At 39.0% G+C, this 18,770-nt stretch overlaps 1 protein-coding gene across 1 annotated transcript; it reads right to left on the bottom strand.

The window, feature by feature from the left end:
• Positions 1-163: 163 nt before the first annotated feature.
• nup107 (nucleoporin 107) lies at positions 164-18,416 on the bottom strand. The gene is made up of 27 exons (XM_032589777.1): positions 18,337-18,416; positions 15,431-15,510; positions 14,981-15,070; positions 14,299-14,384; positions 14,086-14,221; positions 13,904-14,007; positions 12,962-13,077; positions 12,845-12,893; positions 12,555-12,626; positions 11,605-11,693; positions 11,458-11,533; positions 11,262-11,375; positions 11,084-11,174; positions 10,881-10,960; positions 10,337-10,396; positions 6,081-6,226; positions 5,952-6,000; positions 5,797-5,866; positions 4,876-4,991; positions 4,612-4,801; positions 3,602-3,708; positions 3,102-3,204; positions 2,845-3,005; positions 2,655-2,780; positions 1,428-1,541; positions 1,113-1,280; positions 164-376 (listed from the first exon to the last, which is right to left on the bottom strand). The coding sequence occupies exons 1-27, from the start codon at positions 18,342-18,344 to the stop codon at positions 269-271; spliced, it is 2,709 nt and encodes a 902-aa protein (XP_032445668.1). The 5' UTR covers positions 18,345-18,416; the 3' UTR covers positions 164-268.
• Positions 18,417-18,770: the final 354 nt, after the last annotated feature.

Genomic DNA, 18,770 nt, shown 5'->3' with positions numbered 1-18,770 from the left:
AATTTTCAACAGTTGGTAGCAGCAACTTTGTGGACCTCCCGGAGTTGTCCAAAACATAAAGATATTTGCTCATTTTTTTATGTCTTTGGGAGAACAAAACAAGGATTCTTTCAGAATTTGATTATATTCAAGAGGAACTAAAAGCATATATTCACAGCTCCGCTACAAGAGAAAAAGCTTTTATTTTTGCAAAAAAACAATTTAGAAAACAAACAAGAGACTAGGAATTTAAACAATGTTCTGAATGTGTGGAGGTTTATTTCTAAGGTCACGGCTGAAGGTCGTAGCCCAGCGGGCCGAGTCCCTGATCCAGGAGAGCAAGCGACGACTCCCGCAACTTCTGGAGAAACCTCCTCAGCTCCTCTTTAGAGAAAACCTGCAAAACAAAAAACCTTATAAACATTTCAAGCGATCAATCAATGTCGTCTCAGAGCAGAGAACTGAAAAAAGAAAAGAGGACATTTCCTCCAAAAAACTCAGAAAGTTTGAGATTATTCTCCCATATTTTCTGAAAACAAAGTGAAAATATCAAACATTTGTTCAAAACAAACTCAAATTGTGAGATTGATCTGGAGGTTCTTAGTTTTAAAGTAAAAACAATTGCTAGAAAAAAAACATTTTTTTTTATTTTGCAAATTTAGGAGTATTGAGATTAATCTCAGAAATTTCGAGATAAATCTAGAAATTTCCAAGTTTTTCCTAGCAAAATTCAGAGATTAATCTAAGGATTTGATTTTTTCCTATTAAAAATATACACTAATGCCAATATTCCTGATTCTTTCCTTTTTCTCACACATTTTTAACTTTTGAAGCACAGAAATCTCTGAGGATAATCTCATATTTTCAACCATCTAAACTCAAAAATTTACAAGTTTTTTCTTGCAAATTTTTGAATGTTGGAGCTTGGAAATGTTACTGTTTCCCAAGTAATCACAAATTTTCTGATTTTTTATTTTAAACAATTTTAAAATGTAAAATTTTTTCCTTTACATTTCTATGACATTAGAGTCTTTAGGGGTAAATTTACTTCGTTTCCATCTATACGGCCCTAATATCCCGCCGTAGAGAACTGACATTTAGAGCCGATTAAAGCTGGAGGTTATCCCAGTTACCTGGTAGAGTTTATGCTGGTCAGATGAGATGATGTCGGTGAGCCGCAGCGCCTCCTGGTGTCTGGAGGAACTCTGCAGCACGCTGAGCAACAGGAAGGTGAGGCGGGGAAGACAGAGGGAGCGCAATGCCGCCATCTGGTGGCTTCGCTCCTCATCTGACTCAGACTCCTAGGAACAAATACACAATTAGTGTGTTTAAGTCTGGCGCAATAAGCAACTATCACTTGATAAATTAAAACAAGCTCAATAAAATGTTTTATTGTTTTTGGTTGTAATATTTTGGATAGGGTTCGGTTTCTAGCTAAATGGACGAACCTTTCTGTTGTCGACCATCCAGCCTCCGTCTACGAACAGCAACACGTTGTAGATTCTCTCCTTCACGTCTTCAGTCAGGACATCAAGGCGACTCGACCACTCCGTCCTGGAGGCCTGAAGCACAAAAACACTCGGTTCAACTGGAGCTGCAACATGGCCGATCTTTATTCCGATTTCAGACATGTTGGAACTAAACTTCCTGCTTTGTTTGTTTTTGAACAGAACATCATTTTATCCCTGAATCTCAGACAGCAACGCAAGCAGAGTGTTTTCTTCCCCACTGTCGCCTCATGCTTGCTCAACTGGAAGAACTGCAGCAAAGGTAACAACTCAATGAAATCTGTTTGCCTTTCTCAGAAAACTGGAAATTTAACCATTTATTTGATTTGAATTGGATAATATGTAGATGGAGCTGAAATTCTTCAGTCTGGTCAAATTAATTAATTTTGTGAAAAAGTTTCATATTTTCTCACTGATTTCAGAAAGTGAAATCACACAAACTGAAATATTTCAAGTCTATTTCTTGTCATTTTGAAGTTTCTGGCTGTGTATCTGAATGCTAAAATCATATTTTATATCTGTCAAATATAGCTGGAAAATATGGCTTAAAATAAAATCTACGACTTCCAGTACCAGATCAGATTTCCAATTTTATTTTTTTCTTCACTTTTTTTCTAAAAAAAGAAATTACAAATTAAACCCAAGGAGTGCATTAGTGAGAAAAAAATCCAGATTTTCCAAAAGTCAAATCTTCATAAACCCAAAATTTGTTTAATACAATTATTTTATAAATATTTCTACTGTCAGACTTTGAACTTTAACAGTCCACAAAGTAAATTGGAACAAATTAAGTTTGTGACAACGTCTTTCATTCATGATTCATCGACCAAAGTTCATTAATTCTTCTAAAAATAAGCAGCAAATCACAAAATGGCTCCTCTTTAACCCTTTAACGTTTTTTGAGATGTGGCTCAGTAGATGTTCCACCAGGGGTTTGCTAATTGCTGCTGGCTAGTCTGAAGGAGCCAAGTGGGGGAGGAGCTGCGCTCCTGAAGGCGGGGCTAGGTCCACCCAAGTGTTTTGCACAACTGAATGGTTGCCATGGAGATTAAAGGATCAAAGCCAAACTCCAGGTTTGTTTTTGATGAGGGAAAAACTTTATAACATGATATAAAGATTTTTTAAAAAGTAGATTTTACACAATACCGCCTAAGAATCAGTTTTTACCTGGTACTCCTTCTCTTTCATCTCATTGGCCACTCTCTCTGTGAATTTGGCCTCTGGCGCCAACGTCGGCCTCTGTGGAGCGGCGCTGCTGTGGCTGAACCAGTCAGTGAACGCCTCATGGGCTTCCTGTAAACGGATAGCGTTAGCATTGGTACCGCACGCCGATGTCATCAGTGCCCCGCCCACTGACCAGGTAGGCTCTGATGCACAGGTGCTCCCTTATGGCGTTCTCGTCCTCCGCAGGAAGGGGAGCAGTCTGACCCACTGCGGTCCACTGGGAGTAAATCTCCCTCATCGAATCCTCGGGAACCTTGGAGAAAACGGCCTTGGCCGCATCGTGTTTCTGCAGGGCTGAGGCGGAAACAAGATGGCGGCGCGTTCAGTCACAATACCAGGAGAAAAGATTAAAAAACGAATAAAAAACTCCTGACGGCGAATCAGAAGTACCCAGGAAGTTCCTCATAATGGCGTTGGACTGCTTCAGCGCCTCGGCCCGGTGGGCGGGGTCAAACAGCAGCCAATCAATGATGTCAATCTTCTTCTGGTCGTCCTATGAGAGCAGAGGAAACGGAAGGAAGGAAGGAAGGAATTAAGGATGGAAGGGGAGAATGATGGAAGGAAAGTAGGAAGAAATTTAGAAAGAGGGTAGGAAGGATTGGAAAGGAAGAAGAAAGGAAATACGTAAATTAGGACACATGGAAAGAAGAAAGGAAGCAAGGAAAAAAGCAAAGAAGGAGGAAGGGAAGGAAGGAAACGAGGAGAGAAGAAAGGAAGGAATTTAAGGCAGATTTGATGAACCAGTCTCAGATTTTTCTTCCTGGTTCCATGTTGAACAGAAAAAGAAACCCTCCAAGAACTTAATGTTAAATATGGATCTCGTCCTTTCATTGTATGAAAACATCTGGTGTCAGCTGTAAATAAGGTTTTAATCCGGCGCTGGTTTTTACCCGAGTCGTTCCCGTCTCCAGCGTCTGGCTGTGATGCGTAAAACCTGCGTCGTTTCTGCGCCGCACCGTCTCCACCACCAGCCGGGTGATCGCAGAAACGTCCAGACCTGAACACAGACGGCCAGTGTTATTCAGAGCGCTGGCCGCCAGGGGGCGCTGTGGAGGCCTCATAAACTGTTAGTGTTATTCAGAGCGCTGGCCGCCAGGGGGCGCTGTGGAGGTCTCAAAGTTACAGGGACGGTGAGAAAAAATACAAAATAAAATATATCCCACAAATTAAACCCTAAATGTTTTATTTCATCTTTTTTTTATATAAAAAATATAAGTTAAAATAATCGATTTAAATTATTAAAATGTTTCTGATCCATCAAACTAGCTTGGCGAACAAACAAAATGGAAAAATTGAAAGGAACCAACTGCTGAAAAAACCCCCCAAAAGGACTATGAAAATAAAATAAATTTAATTAATACGTCTGTCACAATAACTAATGTTGCTAGAAAATGCATTTCCCCAAAAGTTATAGCAATAAACAATAACGTTTATTAAGACCATTTTAAAGTAATATAATAATAAAAATTTAAGAACACATTCTCAAATATCATTAAACTTTAAATTCTAATGAGTGTTTAACACTGGAACTGGAATACATTTTAAATATCCAAAATAAATAAACAAAAACAACAGAAACATAAATAAATTATGAAGTCTGTGTAAACAAAATTGTCCTAAAACAAAATAATAATAAAAAAGGTTAGTTGAGATCAAAACATGAAAAGAAGACGTTTATCATCCAGTTTTTGGTTTTAAAAATTACATATTTTATCATAAATAAACAGGATTGTTATTAAAAACTTCATTAATAATAACATTTTCTGCTGCAGAACTCATGGTCATCTAAAATCCAAAGCTATGAGGCAACATTTACACTAAATTATTTGTAAAAATTATGGAATGATGAATAAAAAACTAAACGTTTTGAAACAATGTCTGCAGGTTGGCAACAACCGACCTGCTGCAGTGGCCAGCTGCAGGCAGCGGGGGCGCTGCTCCGGCTGGCCGACCGTCTCCAGGAAGGCGGCGTACTGGTTGGTGGCCAGCGCCGCGGGAAGCTGACCCACGTAACTCGCCACCAGGTCGGTCTGCTGGTCCCGGATCAGGAGGGAGACGTACGCTTTCAGCACGTCCACACACACTTCCTCCTTCAAAACAAAGAAATTACCTCACTGCTACTTCCCTTCACGTCTTATTAGAAATATTAAAAACAAAACCTTACCTTTAAAGCCAAACCAAGAGAGCGGAAAAACAACACCAGGTGAGTCATGAAGCGCAGCAGGTGCAGAGGGAGGGGCTTAGAGGCCGTGAGCCAATCAGAAAACTCCTCCATCAGACCTGAGACAGAATGAGCAAAAAAAATAAGAATCTGCAAAAATATCAGAAACTGGAGATAATTTGTTGATTTTCAGCCACATTTAGAGACTCTGAAAGAAAGTAATGACCCACCAAGAACCCGTTTCTAGTGCCAAAAGTATTTACACCCCTAAAAAAATAAGATTAAATAAAACATTTAGGGTTTAATAACATTATTTATTTTGTGTTATGTTATTGAATTAAAGAAAATATCTGAACCGATATCAGAATAATTATTGGAGGGAAGGAGAGAAAGTAGGAAACATGGGAAACAGGAAGAGGAAGGAAGAACAAAGAACATAAGGAAGTAAAGAACAAAGGAAAGAAGTAAAAAAGGAAGAAAGGAGAGACGTTAGGACACATGGAAATCAGAACGGAAGGTAGAAAGGAAACGAAGCAAGGAAGGAAAGACAAGGAAATCAGGAAGGAAACAAGCAAGGAAGGATGGAATAAAAGAAAGGGAGGATAATAGGACACATGGAAGGAATGAAAGAAAATTAAGTAAAGAAGGAAAGACATGAATAGAATGAAGGAAGAAAGAATGAAAAGAGAAGTTAGGACACATGGAAATCAGGAAGGAAGGAAAAAAATGGAACAAAAGAAGGAAGAAAGGACAGAAGTTAGGACACATGGAAGGAAAGAAGGACTCGTGGGAGGCTCCAGTTGATGATCAGATGGAAAATGTTTGGTGGGTGTGAACTTGTGCGAGACAGTAAAGATCAGAATGCGGCTCCTTAAAGTTGACCTCTCTCAGCCACCATACAGGAAGTAAACCGTGAGATCTCACCGTCCAGATCGCCAAGAATCACAAACTTTTGGATGACGTGAAAATGTTCTCTGGTCTCCTCCAGAACTCTCTGTTCCAACGACACAGAAACACAGATTCACAGGTTTAGTCATGTGTTCATAACGCCGCCCTCATTCATTCATCAGGAGGTTCACCTTCGATTCCGACGCCTGGAGCTCCTCGAAAACTTTCTCCATGGTCCAGCTGAGAGGAAGGAAGGAAGATGGCAGAGAAATGAGAGACAAACTCCTCCTGCGGTTCCTCTTCAGCTCTTTGCGTCTTACTTGGCCTCCAGATATTCCCGCGGTAGCGTCTCCAGCTCCTGATGCGTCATGCCCGATGACATCAGATCCTTTTCCACCAGCGAGTCCACCATGACCCGGAAGTACGCCCAAACGCAATCCTCCCACGACTCGCACACGGCCAGGATCTGAAGCACACAAACGGCCATCAGCCAGAAACTTTAGATTCAGATTTATTATCGAATAACGTGAAAATAAATAAATCACGTAAGTATGACAGAGAGGCTAATAGTTGAAGGCAAGATGGCGCCGGTGTGTGTGGCTGCTTGTCTGTCATTCTCTCGTTTGATCATGTTGGTACTGTTTCTGACCTGTGTCATTTACGAAACTGAGTCTCTGCTGGTGTATGATCGCAACACACTACTAGACCTCCAACCTTTGGTCCAGGATATGATGTTATTTGATGTTGCTGGCCAACAATCCCTGCCCCCGCTTTTGTCGGAGATTCCGAGTCACCTGTTCCGGGTTCCTGCGCTGCTTCCACGGAGGAGACGTCGTCGTGGTAGACGAAGCGGCCGGCTGGTGAAGCTGAAATTTTATCTGACGCACTGCTCTCCTTTTACCCGATCATCGTATGGATCATTTTTAGGCTCTCGGGTGCCTCGGCGTTTCTTGGATCCCGTTGATGTCTGCTTGGTGCCCGTGGTCGGCGTTGAGGCCCCACTGCACCGCCGCCCTTGCCTTTCCCGGCTCAACATGCGCCGACAGTGTCTCCAAAACCTGAGACCGCTGTGTCGGGTTTCCCGGCTTGTCGAAGCCCATGATCCAGTTCCTGTCAGGATTGGTCTGGTAAACGCCAGATCGCTTGGGAATAAAACTTTTATTCTTCGGGACTTTTTTAGTCACCAAGACCTGGATTTCCTGTGCGTGACTGAGACGTGGTTGAGTGTTGGTGAGTCCAGTGCTCTATCTGAGCTTTTACCAGCGGACTGTTCTTATTTTAATTCACCACGGGTTTCGGGAAGAGGGGGAGGCACAGCGACTGTTTACAAACAGGACTACAGATGTAAGCAGTGTTTTCTACAGACGTCTTTCCCCAGCTTTGAGTTTACGGCATTTGAGATGAGACACGTAAACCCAGTTTTCTGTGCTGTCGTCTACCGGCCCCCCAAATATAATAAGGATTTTATAAACGATTTCTCTGACTTTTTATCTGGGATTATAACTAACTATGAACATGTTCTTATTGTTGGAGACTTCAATATACACGTGTGTTGTCCTGATAAACCTCTGGTAAAGGACTTTTTAAGCCTTCTGGACTCTTTTAATTTGGTGCAGGCTGTATCCAGCCCAACACATGAGCACGGACACACACTGGATCTGGTCATTTCCTGTGGTCTGCCTGTGACTAACCTGGAAATCTGTGATTCCGTGTTCTCGGATCACCTGCCTGTTTTATTCAATGTCAGTTTGACACCAATTGCAGTTAAAACTCGCGCTGCTGCTCGGCGCTGTCGGATTATTAACCCTTCCACTGCCACTCAGTTCTCTACTGCCTTTCTTCAGCTTTGTGGATCATCTGACTTTCTCCACTCTGATACAGAAGAGCTCTGGTCCTGGTTCTACTCTTCCTCCCAAACCATCATGGACTCGGTTGCTCCATTAAAAACCAGGCAGCCAAGGATTAAACCTGAGCCTTGGTTTAATGACAGAACTCGTGCTGCAAGGAAGGAATGTCGTCGTGCTGAACGCAGGTGGAAAAAGGATAAATTGCAGATTACTTTTCAGATTTTAAAAGACTGTTGGCGTCTCTACCAGAGCACGGTTAAAGAGGCAAAAAGGGAATATTTGGCAAATATTATTCTCTCAAACTGCCATAACCAACGTGTTTTATTTAACACCATTGACTCTCTGCTTAATATTCCACAGAATGCCTGTTTGGAAGCTTCTCCTGATGTGTGTGATGATTTTCTGCATTTTTTTATTGAAAAGGTTGGTAGTACCAGGGCTCTTATCACAGCTCCTGACTCTGACCCCTCTGTTTTGGTCCCTCGCTCGGCTGCTTTCGATCAGTTTGTGCCTGTGACTGTCGCACTTTTAGAGGACGCGGTTGGCCATATTAAGCCATCAGGTTCCCCTCGTGATCCTGTCCCTCCACGATTTTTTAAAGATATCTTATCTAGCATAGGGCAGCCTGTTCTTGCAATTATAAATAGCAGTCTGTCATCAGGTGTGGTCCCTGCTAGTTTTAAACATGCAGTAATGCAACCACTGCTTAAAAAACCTGGCCTTGATCAAACTGTTCTGGCTAATTATCGGCCTATTTCGAAGCTGCCTTTTCTTTCTAAGGTTTTAGAAAAACTTGTCTACTGTCAGCTGAAACAGTTTTTAGATTACAATGGCATTCTGGAGGTTTTCCAGTCAGGTTTTAAAACTCTTCATAGCACAGAATCTGCTTTAATAAGAGTTTTTAATGACATCCTTCTTTCATGTGATTCTGGTAACCATGTTGTTCTGATTTTACTTGACCTAACTGCTGCCTTTGATACAGTAGACCACGACATTTTAATATCACGATTATACCACGTTGTAGGTATTGGTGGCACTGTTCTTAAATGGTTCAGGTCTTACCTGGAGGAGAGAACAATCTCTGTCAAGATTGGTGACTCTGAATCATCTACTGCTTCAATGCCTTATGGTGTCCCACAGGGCTCCATTCTGGGCCCACTGCTTTTCTCTCTTTATTTACTGCCTCTGGGTTCTGTCCTCAGGAAACATGGGATTTCGTTTCATTGTTACGCTGATGATTGTCAGATTTATTTGCCCCTGAAGCAAAAGGATGTACATTCTATCAAACATCTCCTGGCATGTCTAGGTGATATTAAAGCTTGGTTGGCCTTGAACTTTTTAAATTTTAATGAAAACAAAACAGAGGTGATGGTGTTTGGACCCAGTGGCTCCTGTGAGTCCTCCTCTGTTGACCTGGGACCCTTGGAGGTTTATTTTAAACCTGTTATTACAGATCTTGGTTTTAAGGTGGACAGTGATTTTAAATTGGATAGCCAAATCAGAGCCGTGGTTAAGTCCAGTTTTTATCATTTAAGGCGATTGGCGTCAGTGAAATCTTTTCTTTCCAGGCAGCATTTTGAAACAGTGATCCATGCTTTTATTTCAACTCGATTGGATTACTGTAACGCACTTTATCTGGGAGTTAGTCAGTCGCTGCTCTCACGTCTGCAGCTAGTACAGAATGCTGCTGCACGACTGCTGACAGGAACTCGAAAGAGGGAACACGTGACCCCTGTCCTGGCCTCACTTCACTGGCTGCCGGTATATTTTAGGATTCATTTCAAAATTCTTATGTTTGTTTTTAAATCACTACATAATCTTGCCCCGGCTTACCTCTCTGAGCTTCTTCACCCATACATACCTTATCGGTCTCTTAGGTCCGCAGATCAGCTGCTTTTGGAGGTACCGAGATCAAGAAGGAAGCTCAGAGGGGACAGGGCTTTCTCTGTCATGGGCCCCAAATTATGGAACAACTTGCCTTTGCAGGTCAGGGAGGCCCCTTCACTGTCCACTTTTAAAGCTCGTCTTAAAACCCATCTATTTTATTTGGCTTTTAACTCTAGCGGGATCTAGTTTCAAATTGTATGTTTTTTTTGTTTTTTTTGTTTTTAAACTGTAAGTTTTTATTTTATGTTTTTTTTATTGTTATGTTGTGTTTTGATGTACAGCACTTTGTATCAGCTGTGGTTGTTTTAAAGTGCTTTATAAATAAAGTTGGTATGGTATGGTATGGTCTAATTTCCATATGTAGGTTATATTATATTATTACTATAGTTACATTACATATAACTTCTAATATCTATAGTGATGATATGAATTAGATTTTTTTTTCCAAAGTCTAAAATTCCACAAGTTAAAATATATTTTATTTCTTAATATTTTTAAATTAAAGTTGGGAATTTATCACCTAAGTATTTATTCTTTTGTACTGGTGTTAATACTTGTATATCAACTGTAATAACTGGACCTTTTTCTTTATTTCTGCACATGCAAATTGTTTTATTAACGTTAAGATGAACATCTTACCAAGAATTTTTGGTCTAGTTTTTAATGCAAACGTCTTAATTCACTTGAAATAAAACAACTTCTGAGTACATTTTCAGCGAGTTTGTTTCAGGTCAATAATTCCTTAATATTGATGAAACATTATTGGTTTCAGAATGGGCCCAGTGTTGAACCTTGGGGTACACCTGTTTCATTCTGAGCTACATCGGAAGTGAAACACTCACCGGTTTGATGTTTCCACTCAGGCTGGCGTAGATCGCCCGTTCATATCTGTTCAGCTGCTCCTGAAACAAAAACAAAAAATTCAGATTTGAATCAGGGCTGAACGATTAATCGTGATTAATCAATTATTAAAATAATTGTCAACCTAGTATTCCATTAATCATTAACTGGAAAACACAATCTAAAAAAATGCCAATTTGCTTAAAAAGTAAACTCAGGCCACTACCAAGATGGCCGTCAGCTACAAAGTTCCTGGAAGTGTGACGTCACATGACGACATGACATGAGCATTAAGCTCCTTTTGAATTATTTTTTTGTGTAAGAAAATAGGCTTTTATGAAAAATATGCAGATTTCTTATCCAATGAAAAGTGAGAATAATTGATTCCTACAATAATCACTAGGTGCATTTTGTCTATATTCAGTTGTGTTTGCTAGGAAAAAAGAAAAACAATAGAAAGCAATATGGGAGACTTTTTCATTTAACTTCCAAACATCTTAATTTATAAGTGAATATTTTGGACGCTGCAGGTGAAGGTGAGCGGACCTCCTCTGCCATCCTCCAGCAGCAGGCCTTCCAGATCCCTCGCTGTGGGTTTCCCTCAACAGGCTGCAGCTCTGAGTTTCCTGCAGGAACAAACAGTCAGGTTATTCCTTATTTTTGCTGTATTTTTCTAATTTTCTATCTGTGGTCATCATAAATCCTAGTTTTAAGAACGATAATCATGTCAACATGTGGTCAGTAGTGACCTGAGGTCATGTTGGGGTCATGATATAGTTTCCAGCCCTCCAGAGTTGCTGCTCTCCAGGCCTGACCGCAGCGTTTACAAAGCCTCTGAGCCTGGAAACAAAACGCAAAACATGCAAAAACGCAATAAAAGCTGAAAGGGAAGAGAAATCCTGATTAACGAAGTGAAGTTTGCTCCACCTCATCCGTCATTCCCGCTCGGATCAGGGTGAACAGGTTCTTCAGCAGCCGGGCATCGTCTTCTCTGTCCAGGTCCGCCAGAGGGCGCTGTTGCCGGAGGGGAGCGTCTGGGTCCTAAACAGAAAAATGCAACTGTTCCATGCCAACATGCCAACGACGAGTACAGATCCGTTTCCTCTGCAGAACCGAGCCTCACCAGCTCTGTGACCAGAGGAACGTGGAAGTCGGAGGCGCTATTGCTCCTCATCTTCAGAGCGTGAAGCGTGTTCTCCCTGAAACGCAGGCAGGTGTTTTAAAACACACAGGTGAGTTTCACCGAGGAATCATTAACAGATAAACTCACCAGCAGACGTTTTTGGCGTAATATTCAATATTATCGGAAAAATCTCCAATCTGATCCTTGGCGATGCTCTCCAGCCAATCAACCACCAGCTGCAGTAAAAACACATTTTAATCTCAATATTGTTTTAGTAGAAGGAAGTCCAAAACTGTTCAAAGTAGCAATGAGCAAATATTAATCTTTAAATTCAATTCATATTCAAAAATATAAAAATACTTTATGGTAAATAAAAAATAAAAACCTGAGTTTTCTCTAGTATCAGGACTGACTGTCTTTCCATAACATAAAGAACTGAACCTTCCATAATATTCTGAATAAACTGAAAATTATTATTTTCTCATTAGTGAATTTACACATATTTAGAAGATATTTTTAAAAATTTGAGCTGTAGATGAATTCTTTGCTACAAACTATCACTAAAGAAACGCAAACAATTATTTTTGCAATTGATTATTCTGATGATTAATCAAATAAAAAACTAATTTTCATTTAACCACTTTAGCCTTTTTATTCAATATTAGAAATGCATTAAAATGCTAATTATAATAGTACTAATTATATTTCCATTTTTAATAAGAAAATAAGCATTTTATTGTCTAAAATGCAAATTCAAATGAATTCAAATGCTACTTGAGGAGTTTTGGCTAAACATATTTACATATACAAAATCTGTATTTATTTTGTGCAGTTTTGTCTTAATTACTGCTCCGAACTTGTTTTCTCAGCAAGTTAATGATTAATCGATTACTAAATTAGTTGAATATAATTTCATTAATCGATTTATCATGATTTTCCAATTAATTGTTTGAGTCTTAAATGATTTGTTATTGCATTTTAGGCAAGAAAATGTTTAACTCAATGGATTTCTTAATTTATACTTTTAAATATTACATAAAATAAGCTTAAGTGGTAAAATAAAAAACATGCAGAATGTTCCGTTTCTTGCGTGTTACCTGACTCTGTCGTACGACGGCGTCTCTCTGGAAAAGTTGCTCCACAACAACCTTCTCGCTTTCACTGGGAACCTGCAGAAAAATGTTTTAAAAATCTCATCTGGATTTTTCGTCGGATGCATCACGACGTTTTCTGACATGTTTATTGCTCAAACGTGACTACGGTTAACAAAATTAACGACGGATGAAGAAATGATCCCTTATTTCTTTCTATTTTTCTTCCAAATTCAGGAATTATTCTAATCTTGCAGCTTTTGTCTCATTTTTAATTTTAAAAAACTTCCACTTACAACCATGTCGACCGTCATGTCTTCCTCCAGCGCCAACTGGACCCGATCTCTGCAGAAGCAGAAACCAAGTTAATTTAAAAAGGAGACGAAGGCGCGCTGAGGGAATTGGATGGATACCTGTAGAGAGAGGCGATGAGCCTCCAGGTGCAGTTCTCCTGCTGCAGCAGCCAGCGGACCCCCGCCGTCTTACTGTTCTGACCCGCTCGCAGCACCACGGACTGCAGAACGTTCACCTGCAACAGAACCAAGATCAGGTTCTGTCTTTATTCATCAAAACGCAGTCAGAAATGTACATTTTTCCTACTCTATTTAAAAAAATACCTAAACTTCATAATCTATTTTAATTACTGTTTGGGTTGTTTTATTCATTTTGGATATTTAAAATGTTACAGTTACAGTGTTAAATGGTCTTTAGTAATTAAAGTAGTTTTTATCTTTGTGTGGGTATACTTGCATTAATATTACTATTTAAGTTCAATATGGTATCAAAATAATGTCGTTGTTTATCACAATCACTTCTGGGACGATGTAATAGAACTAGGGCTGGACAACATGTCAGTCGATATCAGTAATTGATTCGTTATTTTGTTTTAAATATCAGTTGGTGTAACGTTTCCTGTTTTATCCAGTTTTTCTCTCCATTCTGTTGCTTTTTATTTTTATGCTGTTTTGAGGCACAGTGGCGGAACATTAAACTGCTGCTGCGCCAGTTACTCAACAAGTTGTTGCTCGGCAACTGAAGTTGGGGGGGGCCTAACTTGAAACTGCCAGCAGGTTGTTGCTAGGCAACCAAAGAACGAGTCAGTTACCTGTATCAGAGGTCAGCAAATATTCTAAATGTTGAATATTTTATCATATGTAAAATATTCAATATTCTTAATATTCAATATTTAGAATATTGAATATTCAATACCACAAATTTATTGTGACACTAATCACAATAAATCAATAATATATATCATGACAAATATGAGATATACTGTTATTGATTTATCGTCCAGCCCTAAATAGAATAAATAAAATGTAAGAAGCAGAACTCCATGGTTCTGTTTCCGGTACCTTCTCCTGGCAGATGTTCTGATAATCCTCCAGGAGCTCAAACACAGCAGAAGAAGAGTGCTTCAGGAAGGAGGCCAGGAACTCTGGGAAAAGACTGGCGGCCACTGAGCCAATCAGAGAGCCCCGTGTTAAAAGGTGATGATCAAAACGGCACAGCAGCCAATCAGACAGGAGTCCCTCACCAGCCTCTCCTGGGTCGTCCTCCTTCAGCAGCGCTGAGCTCAGGTTCGCCTCGTCGTCTCTGAAGAAGCTGCTGCTGTCCAACCCGGAGACGGGGGACGTATACAAGCTGTTGGTCCAATCGCTGTCCTCCAAGTTCTGCTCACACACAAATAAATTAAATACAAACAAACCCAAATACAAGATGGACACCAGCTTCCGAATGCATGTCTCACCGCGTTGTGTCGGGGTGTGTGTGTGTATCGCGGCGTCCGAGCGCCAGGAACCAAAATGGAGGAGACGTCTGGAACTCTGGGAGTGACTTGGAGACAAAAAGACGGGGACAAAGTTTGGGATTTAGTCCAACATGGAGTGGTTTTACGTAAAATGTTTGGACTTGGGCTGGGCGATAAAACAAATTTTTTGGTTTTGAAGATTTAATTTTTGGAAAATCCAAAGAAAATGAACTTCTTGGATCTCCTTAGTTCAGTAATGTCAGGGCGGCCATCTTGGTTTGGACTTTGAGTTCCAGTCTAATTTACAATGGAGTCTTAGGGCCAAGCTAAGATTTTCTTTTTTATAAAATAAAAGTTATGATGTTACAAAAATACAGTCATAATGATACCAGAGTCAAAGTTGTAATTTGACTCTGTAATTTGAATTTGACATTTTTCTTGTAATTTTAAGGCCAAATGTTAATAAAAAAAAATTCTGGTAAACATTTTATTTTAAATATCGTAACCTGACCTTAATTATTCATCCTCACGAAAGATTAATAAAATAAAAATCCCTTTTTGAAAATATTTTCTGTCAATTGTAATTTATTTTTTAGAAATTAAAATTGGAAACCAGATCTAGATGGAAAATTAATTTATTTTTAACACATTGCCCAACCCTACGTTGAACTTGGACCCTCACCGGCCTGTCGGAACAGGGGAGCTGGGGTGTTCCTCAGGGAGCGGGCCTGGGTGAACGAGGGGCCGATGGGGCTGCAGCTGGGTGACGGGACTGAGCACAGAGTCAGGAACATAACCCAAACTTTTCTCTAACAGATGATTTCCATGACTAGTTCATTTCAAACCTCCAGAAAAACAGCAGTTAGCGAATGATCAACTAAACAACAACTGTTCTCTCATGTGCTGCAAAGCTACTTAGCTATCAGGGACACAAACAGCATTTTAATAACTTCACTGGACTCTGATGTTCTCTAATGGCATCTTTATCCTCTGAACTCCTGATTCACAAACCTGTGATTGGAGGACTCTCATGTAAAACAAAAATATTCTGTTTTCTCCAGAAACAACAGTCAAAATTAAGAGTTTTTTTTAATCTGAGCTCACAAATAAAAGGATTTTCCTTTAAGGATACAGCCCCCTTTCTTCCTCCTACGGGCGGCGACCGTCACCTCATCATCTCGCACCACAGGAGATGGCAGCTCAGACTGACCCCTTCAGGACAAAAAGACACATATAGTAAGTTGGTATTTTTATTCATTTGATCACTTAAAAATGTACATTTAAGAGAAAAATATGATGAAATGGTTAAGGAGCGAGGAGTGAAAGTTTTTCTACCACCAAATAAAGTTTATTTTTACATTTTTTGAAAGTCAACTCGGAGAGTGTTTCTGTTATTTTTGTACATGAAGAAAGCTCACATTTTGCAACCAGAAAACTATCAGCGAGTGCTTTTTGTTTTGGATGAGTCGAAAACCTCCTCCTACACTGTTAGCCTTTGCTGTATTTTTTACAGTTAAATACCACAAAATGCCCAGTAAAACTACCATAAGACATCTTTACAAGTAGTTACTGTAATTTGCATTGCATTATGGGTATAGTACATAATATTACAGTAACTTACTGTATGTTTTGAAGTTGCAGTAATTTACTGTTTACACATTACAGTGGTGGTTCTGTACTTATAATATACAGTAAGAATTATATTTGATTTCCAACCGTCATCATAGCTGCTTCATCGTGGTTCCCTGTTTCTGTATTTTTACTCCTTTAGTGGTTAACATGTTTTTAAGGCAGAAAGAGAGCATGTACTTTTGTTTTTTTCACATCCTAGCTAACATTAATATGCAGTTTATCTAGCTACGTCATCAAGCGTGGCTTCGCTTCCAACTGTTTTCTGATGACGTTTGTTTTAAACTCCGAAGTTTTTCCCTCCAAGTGCAGCTCTGTCTCCGTGCTGTGGGCTCACACTGCTTCAGCTCCTCAAGACAGGTAAAAAAACACTTCTTAGAAAACTGTTTGAAGCCAAAACCTAGTCTGGAAAATGTACATTTTAGATGGAGTTAACGTAGCTTATAGCATCATGCTATAATGCTATAACTTAGCATATAATGCTATAACTTAGCATTATAGCATGAGCTCGTTTGTGCTGGTTAGCCTGGTAACATAACGTTACCTTTACGTTACTAACTCTGGTGTATTATATAACTGGCATATTGCAACGTTATAAGTTACGTGTCTGTAAATGAGGTGAAAGAAAGGAAAATATGATGGTGTTTTGAGCTGGTTCGGAATTAACATTAGCTAAGGTGCTAATTTTACCGTTGAAGGTTTTAGCTTGACTTTTGCCGCTAAATCTTCCTCGGGCGGCTTTGGGTTGAGATAAGCTCAGTGCTGAGTGTCTGTTAGCATTGTTGTTACATCCTTTGTCGAACAATATAACGTTAACTGATAATTGATCCCCCTTTTTTTTCACATCTAATGACTGTTCATTTGTTTAAACCATGATCTTGCAAATGTTAAAAGTGCAGATTAGCTACGTAGGTCAGCAAGGATGAATTCTAACGTTGTTCTTTTTTTTCTTTTCTTCAGATGACCTTTTTTTTTTTTAACTCCGAAGCTTTTTCCCTCCAAGTGGCTGTGCAGTTCTGTCCTGCTGACTGCTAACATAGCTTCATCTCTTCAAAAGACAAGACAACAGGTAAAAAGACAGCTCTTCAAACATATTTGATTTGAAAATGTAGATAACTTCCTGACCATCTCATGACCTCCCACATTGTCTGTCTTATTCTTTACAGTTCAGCTTCCACAAGACGGATCCCACTGATTTTGTTTGACGAATGGAATAAAAGTTCTTCTGATGTAGGAAATGCATCTGATATAACAATATTTATTGATATGAATGCTTACCATACAGTACATTATCACACTTGCACTGTTATTGTGATGTATTGTGAACAGTTCACATTTAAGCTACTGTTAACTGCTTTTTGACAATGCAGCCTCTGCTGGTTTTTGACTGTTCACCATTTCAATGATATACGTGTTCATGTTGGTGCATACCTTATGTGGTACATAAAATTTGTAGTGCCCAATTTTTTTTAGTTGCTCGTTTGTTGTACAGTGTGCAACAAATACAAAAAGTTATGTAAAGATTGTTATTGTTATTGGATCCAGATGCATTCAAGTGTCCATATTGAATGAAATAAAGTTCAAATTCAAATGAAGTTAAGTATATTCTATATTTTTGTATAAGTCAGTCTTTTAATAGTTTACGGCTGGCACTTGATGCACACATGTTCATGTTGCTACATACATGTGCCATAAAAATATTGACATGACCAGTAGTGTGTTCTGTGGTTTTGTTGTTTTATAGCACATTATATTGTAATGTGACATTGTTCTTTCTGACATTGCGAATATATAAATGGATTTTATTTCTACAAATCTGTTGAAAATAAATACCTGTTGTTATTCACAGTACTTGGACTAAAATTTCTTTTATGAAATTTTTCGGTTTATGGTAAAATATTCTTATATTAAAAAATGTAAACTTTAATTTACAGTAAAACTCTGACATTATGTTGTGAAACAAGTTTACAGTAGACCAGCTTTACTATAAAATACAATTACAGTATTATACTATAAACTACATTTACAGTAAAGCAGTTATAACTGTAAAGCACACTCACAGTAAAAATTTACTGTGAAATATCATAACAGTAAAGGTACTGTAGAATGGTAATTACAGTAACTTACTGGCAACACTGACGCCTTTTGAGTTTGGAGACCAGAGTAGCCGTAACACACGTTAATGTATTTATTTCCTCATTTCCAACTATGGACAATTTAAATAAAGTGTAAACAAAAATAGCCTGCTAGCATCAGCATTCACAGTGGAAGGAAGGGTTAGCATTGTTAGCATAGTTGGCTGCCGTTAAAGAAAACTACGCAGCAAGAAAATGAACACAAACAGAATATAAAACAAGGAGCAGATTAAACACAACTAAAAACTTAAAATTGTAAAATGACATATTTTACCAGTCCATTTTGGAGAGCTCTCAGTTCCCGCTTCACGAGGTTTAGCAGGCTTTCTTCTTCTCTTTTAAACTCTCCGTCAACTAACATGCTTAATACTCTCTACTGCCCCCTAAGGCAAAGAGTTAGATTGCACCCACACGGAGCCTGTCAAAGCCATTTTTTAAAAGTTAAATTAAGTTTCTTCGTGTTTAAATGTTAACGAATAACAACAATAATAATTCATTTACTTTTACGGTCCTTTAAAATAATCACTGAGCTAAACTAAGAGTTTTACAATGGATAAAAAAATAAAATATATAAAGTCAACAATTCTGAAAACCCAGTATCATATATTACATTGTGTCAAGTGCCTTTAGTAAGACATTATTACAATTTGTGTAAAGATTCACTATTTCCTACATCCTCGTGTTTTGCCAATTAGATGTTCTCATTGG

Source organism: Xiphophorus hellerii, chromosome 17 (assembly GCF_003331165.1).
Source record: "Xiphophorus hellerii strain 12219 chromosome 17, Xiphophorus_hellerii-4.1, whole genome shotgun sequence".
NCBI lineage: Eukaryota > Metazoa > Chordata > Actinopteri > Cyprinodontiformes > Poeciliidae > Xiphophorus > Xiphophorus hellerii.
Note: the sequence above shows the minus strand (reverse complement) of the source record. Positions and strands in the feature narration are given on the sequence as shown.

Bases quoted from the DNA above. Each gene is read 5' to 3' on its own strand.
- nup107 (XM_032589777.1), bottom strand. The intron at 14,222-14,298 runs GTGAGACATGCA...GTGTGTGAGCAG, and splicing joins ACACACCCCGACACAACGCG to AACTTGGAGGACAGCGATTG. The intron at 4,992-5,796 runs GTGAGATCTCAC...ATTCTGTCTCAG, and splicing joins GATTCTTGGCGATCTGGACG to GTCTGATGGAGGAGTTTTCT.